Source organism: Sesamum indicum, linkage group LG13 (genome assembly GCF_000512975.1).
Source record: "Sesamum indicum cultivar Zhongzhi No. 13 linkage group LG13, S_indicum_v1.0, whole genome shotgun sequence".
NCBI classification, from domain to species: domain Eukaryota; kingdom Viridiplantae; phylum Streptophyta; class Magnoliopsida; order Lamiales; family Pedaliaceae; genus Sesamum; species Sesamum indicum.
Window position 1 is genome coordinate 2,466,841 of NC_026157.1, and position 7,431 is coordinate 2,474,271.

The 7,431-nt window shown below is 34.6% G+C and overlaps 2 protein-coding genes across 2 annotated transcripts in view; both read right to left on the reverse strand.

Moving 5' to 3' along the window:
• LOC105176159 (T-complex protein 1 subunit zeta 1-like) overlaps window positions 1-2,380 on the reverse strand; it is a 6,651-nt gene extending 4,271 nt beyond the window's left edge. The window contains 6 exon segments of the mRNA XM_011098880.2: window positions 1-19; window positions 575-741; window positions 1,516-1,579; window positions 1,659-1,807; window positions 1,913-2,019; window positions 2,223-2,380. The exon segment at window positions 1-19 is cut by the window's left edge and continues 132 nt beyond it. Of these exon segments, the coding sequence (XP_011097182.1) occupies window positions 1-19; window positions 575-741; window positions 1,516-1,579; window positions 1,659-1,792 (384 nt within the window). The 5' untranslated portion in view covers window positions 1,793-1,807; window positions 1,913-2,019; window positions 2,223-2,380.
• LOC105176194 (agamous-like MADS-box protein AGL62) lies at window positions 5,211-5,852 on the reverse strand. Its single transcript, XM_011098925.2, has one exon. The coding sequence runs from the start codon at window positions 5,844-5,846 to the stop codon at window positions 5,211-5,213; it is 636 nt and encodes a 211-aa protein (XP_011097227.1). The 5' UTR covers window positions 5,847-5,852.

Here is a 7,431-nt window from a genome sequence, read left to right on the forward strand (position 1 = left end):
AGTTTCAAAGCCACCAAAACTCACAAAAAAATATGCAATTGAACAATTTGAAAGAGATCCCCTAAAACTTCTATGATTAAAAGATAAGTCGACATCAACGAACAAAAAATTTTAAGGACTACAGTAAGGACTTAAATGTAAGGCATATGGAGTTACCACATACCCACATCAACACATACACCCCAGGGAAAAGGGAAGGACACCTAACATCATAACTAAATTAAAGGCCTTCATCACCAGCCTCACATCATTCAAGTGACCTGTAATCTTATTTCTTGGTGTCAAATAATGTCTTGATCTCCTTACTCTTACACGCAACGGGAAGTGGTTGTTAGGCAAGGGAATGTGATACTTTACTATTGTTTCACTGCAATACGCAGCACGAGGTACAAGGAAGAATAAGACGCACCTGGATGACCTAACCTAAAATCTATGGGTATATACTTCTAGAGTTCCTTATATTAATCAGCATAGGCACAGAATGATACCGCTATTACTTTCTGTTTTTTTGGGGAGAGATTGTGGAGTTGCTTAAGCACATCATAACAAAGAATGCTCGATGATACACCAATACAGATCTTTCAAAGAAAGCAAAGTTGGCTAACCTTCGTCTATATACCGCTCAGATTGCTTCATGAGCTCACCAATAAAGATGACAGTAGAAGTAGTACCATCTCCACTTGTATCGTCTTGAGCAACAGCAGTCCGAGCTATCATTATGGCTGTAGGGCTTTGAATTTGCTGTTATCAACCAAAAGAAACATGCTGTGAGAGGCCATACATAGACATTCTTGTCCTATTTGCAACTTCGAATTTGTGTTTAAATACACATTAAATCCAATTTTCTAACCCTTCTAAATGATAAACACACAACACAGAAAGCAAATCAAGCAGACCTCATGCAAAAAGATTAAACAGAATAGTTCCTGTTGCAGTTGATTCCAGAAACCTACCAGTTTCCTGGTCACCTAGTTCAACCATTATTTCTTAACTACATTCATTTGAATATATAAAAGGCCATAGTTCTCTTGCAGTATCTTGGAGCCAATCCAAGTCTGGTCTGCCTCCTCCACCTTAATACTAATAGAAAACAATATGCTCCTGCCTGACATCCCATTGCAATCAAAAATCTCAACTCAGAACAAACTTAAAAACAACCACTAGAAGTTTGGTAAACAATACTAACACAACATGCTCTGCAATAAAATTTCCTTTAACCACAACCATATGCTAACCATACCAGTTGATACTGCAAATCTTACAAATAATATGTGGGCAACACATTCTTTTTCACCACTTTCTCTTGCTAACAACAAACAACCCCGGATGGTACTACACACATTTCAGTGCAAAAACATATAAAATGCAGACACTGATGCAGATGCAACCAATCATCAATAATATGAAAGGTAAATAAAAAGCGCCCATTTTATTAACAAATAATTTGAGGTGCAGTGTCAAAATACCCAAAACAAAAATTACAAAAAAATAAAGGAAAAAGAAGGAAACAGAAACCATCTCTTTCAAAAGCGTGTTGCCATCCTTGGTGAGTTTGATATCACCAGCTCCACCGACAAGCCTGGCAAGCAATCCGAAAGCAAACTAATCAACACAAATCCAAAAAACAAAATCATAAATATAAAAAATAAAAAATATACATCTTAATAGTGCCCTTGGGGCCGAGATTAGTTTTAAGCACATCCTGGAGGCCCTTGGCCGCATTGATATTCATGTGAAGCGCATGCGACTTGTTCAGCACCTCAGCGTTTGGGTTCAACACCTTAAGCGACATCCTTCCACACTACTCCTGTTCTCCACAGCCGAAACACACAATTAAACACTTCGAGAACATGCAGTTAATACAATTGCACTGTGTAATGCGAATTAACAAAGAAAGGGAGAGTAATGATACCAAAATGTAGAGCTAGATCGGGGGTTTTGAATACCGTTTGAAGCGAGAGAAAGAGGGGGAGAGAGAGAGAATGAAGAGTAGGGCACAGAGGGTTTCTTGAGGGCTTTCTGGAGAGGGAAAGGCACATTATTAGTACCAAGTCGTTCTCAAATAACAAAGTAACACCAAAGCAAGAACCACATCAACTCCAGTTCAAATTTCTCATCAATGGGCCATTATTAACTCAAATCACTGATTTTTCATAACTTCACAACGAAAACAAAGCAAACCCAGATGAAGACAATTCGAGATACGATGTGAGAAAGAGTACCTTGATGGGAGAGATTCGAAGGGAACTGAGCTGTGAGGACAAGAGCAAGAGGGCACTACCTGAATATGCAGGGGTTGCACGAGAGTGAGAATAAGATGAGCGGAAAAGCCAGGGTTTTATTGCTTGCTACTAGGAAAACCGTAGCTCAATCACGGCTGAGATGAAGAGATTGTAATGTGAAAAGATCTGGACCGTCAAACAAAGGACTAATTGGGTGACCCGACTTCGCAACCCGAAGTGCTGGATTGGTGGTGCGGTTCGGGTTTTCACTCTGAAGGTGTCGTCGCTCCCAAACAGGTCTTTCTTACCCTCTTTATTGCTACATTTGTCATGATTTTTATTTTTTTCATTCTTTTCTTTCATATTAGTTTCTTCTATCTCTCTTTCTATTTGTTTTTACAGATCCTCTTCATCAATGCACTCTCCTATTTTTTGAGTATTCATCTCATCATTTCTCAAATCATAGTCACTATTTTCAAAGGATTCCGATTCTTTTAAATGTTCACCTTCTTCAATTAACCCACCCTCCTGAGGTTGTGTACTATATTCACCAACCTAACTACCCATAACATTTCCATCAACTTCAACATATATATCGATTTCTTTTTTAGGAGCAATACCAATACACACATCAAACAAAACATCATCATGATTTACTTTGTAATACACATCTTCAACCTTTGTGAAATATATCCTATTACCAAAATAGCCCACCTCATTAGCCATTTCACCCAGTTTTGAAATAGACATTTCATAAACATTCTCATAATCAAATTTGTACATTATATTATTCCAAAAATATAATGTAATGGTTGCTAAAATAGTGTCATTATTATCTAAAAGAAAACCGAACAAGTCAAAACAGAATAAGTTAAAAAAAAGAAAACATAATTTCAGCAGACAGCACAATTACACATAATTTTTGTGATATGCATGTGCATCAAGTATAAATTTTACAGCAATGCAGTGTCTATACTCTCTATCTGCATCTTGCGGATATCATTCATTAAATAAGTTTATGTATGATTCCCTCACTTTTTGATACTGAATTGTGATGAAACTTAATGCCACATTGTACATTGAGAAAAGAATTGGTCACATTCCAGGTTGGTGACTATGCTTTTTTATGGAATTGTATGCTACATCCTCAAAGTTGTTCTGAAATTCAAAATTTAATCACATCAATGTATTTATTTGCTGGGGCAATTTCAATAAACTGCTTTCGTGAACGTTGGTGGTCTGTGGTCTGTGGCAATTTCACACACTGTTCATTGTTCCATTCAAAAGAATCACAACATCCAAGTGGGACGAAAGAAGGTACTACTATTATAATTACACATAATTTTAAAAAATGAATACATTTACACGCATATGGGCAAAATAAAATATTCAGCAGATAGACAGAAAAAAGAAAAAAAAATCGTCCATTGTTGCTTTTAAGACAATAACAACACAATGGGACCATAGTGTTGGAGATTTCGAAACAAAAATACAATGGACCACTTTTATTTTTTGGGACCACAAAAAACCCTATATTTAATGCTACAAGTCAGATTTTTTTGAAAACATAGAAAACTTACCGTACGAAGGTGGAGGAAAATCGTTAAACTTAGGATCCCGAAATGGCATTGCTTCAATCGGGTTTCTTCCTCCTCAATCGACGATCAGTTGTTTGTGGGAGTTGAAAGAAGGATTTTTAGGGTTCTTTCGATTTGGGCGAATTGCGATTTGGGGGTGAATTTTTACTGCTTTGTTTTACAGCTTTCTTTTTTAACTCAGTTTTTTACATTGTTGCCACATCATTATTTTTTTTTCCACGTGTCAGGCCACGTGTGTTGTTGACTATGTAATTTTTGCCTAGTTGTCATCTTTTTTCCGCCTAAAGCCACGTCATTCGCCACGCAAGCTCCTACGTTTTTAAGTTGCGCACGTGGACGTCGGAACCCTAAAAAATCAATACTTACATGACTAAAATTGTCAGTCCTGTACTTATAGTCCCAATTATGCCACCCCCATGCTTACGGGACTAATTTTACAATTTTGCCTATATATATGACTACCCAACAAAATATATTCTGTTTGTCCACATATATATTTAATTGTCACATCTCACTATTTAATGGTAAGTATTGTTAACTACAAATTGGGAAAATCATTGCATCACTTGCAAAATTTCACATCGTTTTCCAAAGTAAAATAAATAAATAATCACACACACACACAGATGTATATATATATATATATTTGCTGCTTTTCGTTTCTTTGCTTGGTAGTAAATATTGCCGTGAATATGCTTATAAGATCAGTAATTTGTGCTTGCTTTTGTACTGAAGCTTTTATATTCCATTCTCCATGACTTAATTTTCAGAAATTTTTAAAGACGAACACAATAAAATGACCAGATGACGTAATGTTAATTTCTCCCTTGCAGTTTGCATTAATTAATATTAGTATTATAAATAACATAAATTACGGGACTCAAAATACATTTTACCCCATATATAAGTATTACTAATTAGACATCAGAATAATAAGTAAACTAAGACAATTTCCAGCTCGAAAAACTACTACATTCGTCTTTAATTAATCCTCCTCCTCCTTTAGAACATGAAAAAAGTTGTATATATTTTAACGGGGTTACTTTGAGAAATTAAATTATATATATATATATATACTTCAAAATAAAACTAATTGTGTAAAAAGATTAAGATAATTCATTTTGCAAGCAGCCAAGGTGTTTATACATCAAATGATATATGACTTATGAAACACAAAATTCACCAATATTTGGCTCACAAAAATATTACTAAATAAAATGAAAAATTATCATCAAAGCAATACAAAATCTCATCTATATAATTAACCTGAATGATTAATTCCTTGTAACTGCTTTAATAGAAAAATTAAAGAACAATAATATTCCACATTAATAATAAGCAGATAGTGAGATGCTAGTCCACCCATCCATGTAACAAGAAACATGCAATATCAGAAAAATCCATGGCAATATCCAAAGTTACTGTTGACAGCAGCATTCACATGGCTCGAACTCACAATTCCATGACTAGGTTTACTCTCGTACTGATCGAATACGCCGCCAGCCAGATTTGACACGAACATTGAGGACGGATTCATCAGCTTATTTGCATGCTGAGTGACATTCTTCTTTAAGTCTTCCATGGCATCCCTCAATTGCTCCAGCTCCTCTAACCCTAATTTACTCACAGGGGCCTCCCACCAATAATGGCTCTCGTTTGTTTTCCTCATGTTGTCTAAATTATCACCCCTTTTCCTCTCCACTTCCACTTCATTAAGAATTTGACCTAATTGCAGGTTCAACTCTCTAACACTAGCATTCCTCTGAGCCTCGACCAGATGGAACGGATCGTGGGAGTTGGGTCCCGTGCTTCGGGCCAAGAACCTGTCAATTATGGACTCCACGTTGGGATGGCCGAAGGAGAAGACTTTTCCAGCTGGGGAGAAAACGATTATGGCGATCTCAACGCCACAAAGCGTGCAGAGTTCACTAGCCTTTTTGAAGAGCCCTGATCGCCTTTTTGAAAATGTGACCTGTAGGTGATTTTTTACCTCTATTTTCTCGATTTTAATCTTTTGACGGCCCATGCTCGGTTTTTTTGCCATGGCGATCGATCGATCTTTTCTGTCACTATTTTATGTAAAGAATTAAGGATGGACCGATAAAAGAGTTTTGAATTTGTTTCAAGAATTGTATTGGGAGCATGGAGGAAAAGAAATGCCTATATATTTATAGGGGAGTTTGGAATTATTACACCATCAAAAGTTGGCAATTCATGTCTGTTTTGGCATTTCATATCTGATTTGGGAGTTTCAAAATCTTTTCCTAGTAAATGTCTGGATTTTTGCCAGGTGAAAACCTAAGCATGTTTACCTGACATTATTCAAAGATAATTAATAATTTTAAGCTAATGAGACAGTTTAATCTAGAATTATATATATAGTTAATTTTACAAAGTCAACCCAGCTCTAATATTTAGTATACAAGAAATCAAACGTTTGTTTTAACATTTGATACTAATTATTATTAGCCAAATAAACAATATCTGTAAATCCATCATTTGATGCAGCAATAATTATTAGTAACATAACATCATATATACAATTAAATTATATTCATTAATCACTTTAATTTGTAACATACTTTTCTTTTACAGCAAATGATGTGTTGGTGGAAACTGATCTGAATAATTAATTTATGGAATCATTTAATCAGATAATGATATACTAAGTCATGACAATAAGAACACAAATACCTTGAATTGTTGCGGGTATGGAAAAGCTCTCATGTTCGCATTCGAATTATCTATCTAAACATAAAAATCATATGTAAAGCTCTCATGTTCGCAATCGAATTATCTATCTCAACATAAAAATCATATGTAATTTTCTTGTAAGGAAACTCAAGACTCTATATTTTTTTCTTCGTATAAGTGTCATATCGCAATTATTTTGTGACGTAAATATTTCGATAGATCAAAACAATTATTTGCATGATCATCAAAGGGAACACGCATCCTTGTTTACTTCACTTTTTTCCCATATAAAAGCATAATATCGTTTATTCTATTCAACAAGTCGTTTGTTAATTTAGTTTCAAAGCGAAAATCAAAATTTTCTATATAAAAATGGATTTGACTAATGAAATTGTGGCAAGTTTGTAAGAATATGGTTTTCCTTTTGTTTCCAAATGATTATAAAATGTCAAATTAAGGAGAAACCATGATTTTGAGGATTTGAGATCGATCGAAACCGTCATGTAATCTAAATGAACATATGTTTTAGCACAAGGAGATTCGATCATGTATCATATATGGTTAATTTTGCATTACATGTCAATATATATATATATATATATGTATATATATTAATATCATATGGTGATCAAATATAACAGGTACTATATATATACGACATAAAAATATATGCAACTAGTCAAGGTAACACGTTAATTAGATTATCATACTTAATGTTTTTCACATGTCTCGTCTATGAGCAAATAACACGTACGTGTGTTTACTTACCTTTTGAAATACGTATAATGTTACCCATAATCTGATGAGCCCATGATTTTCAATCGAATGTAACGCAATAATTATATAGTGATACACTCAAGATCTTTCACGGACCATATATAAGGTTTTCTGATGTAAGTTTTTATCAGAAATTCTTT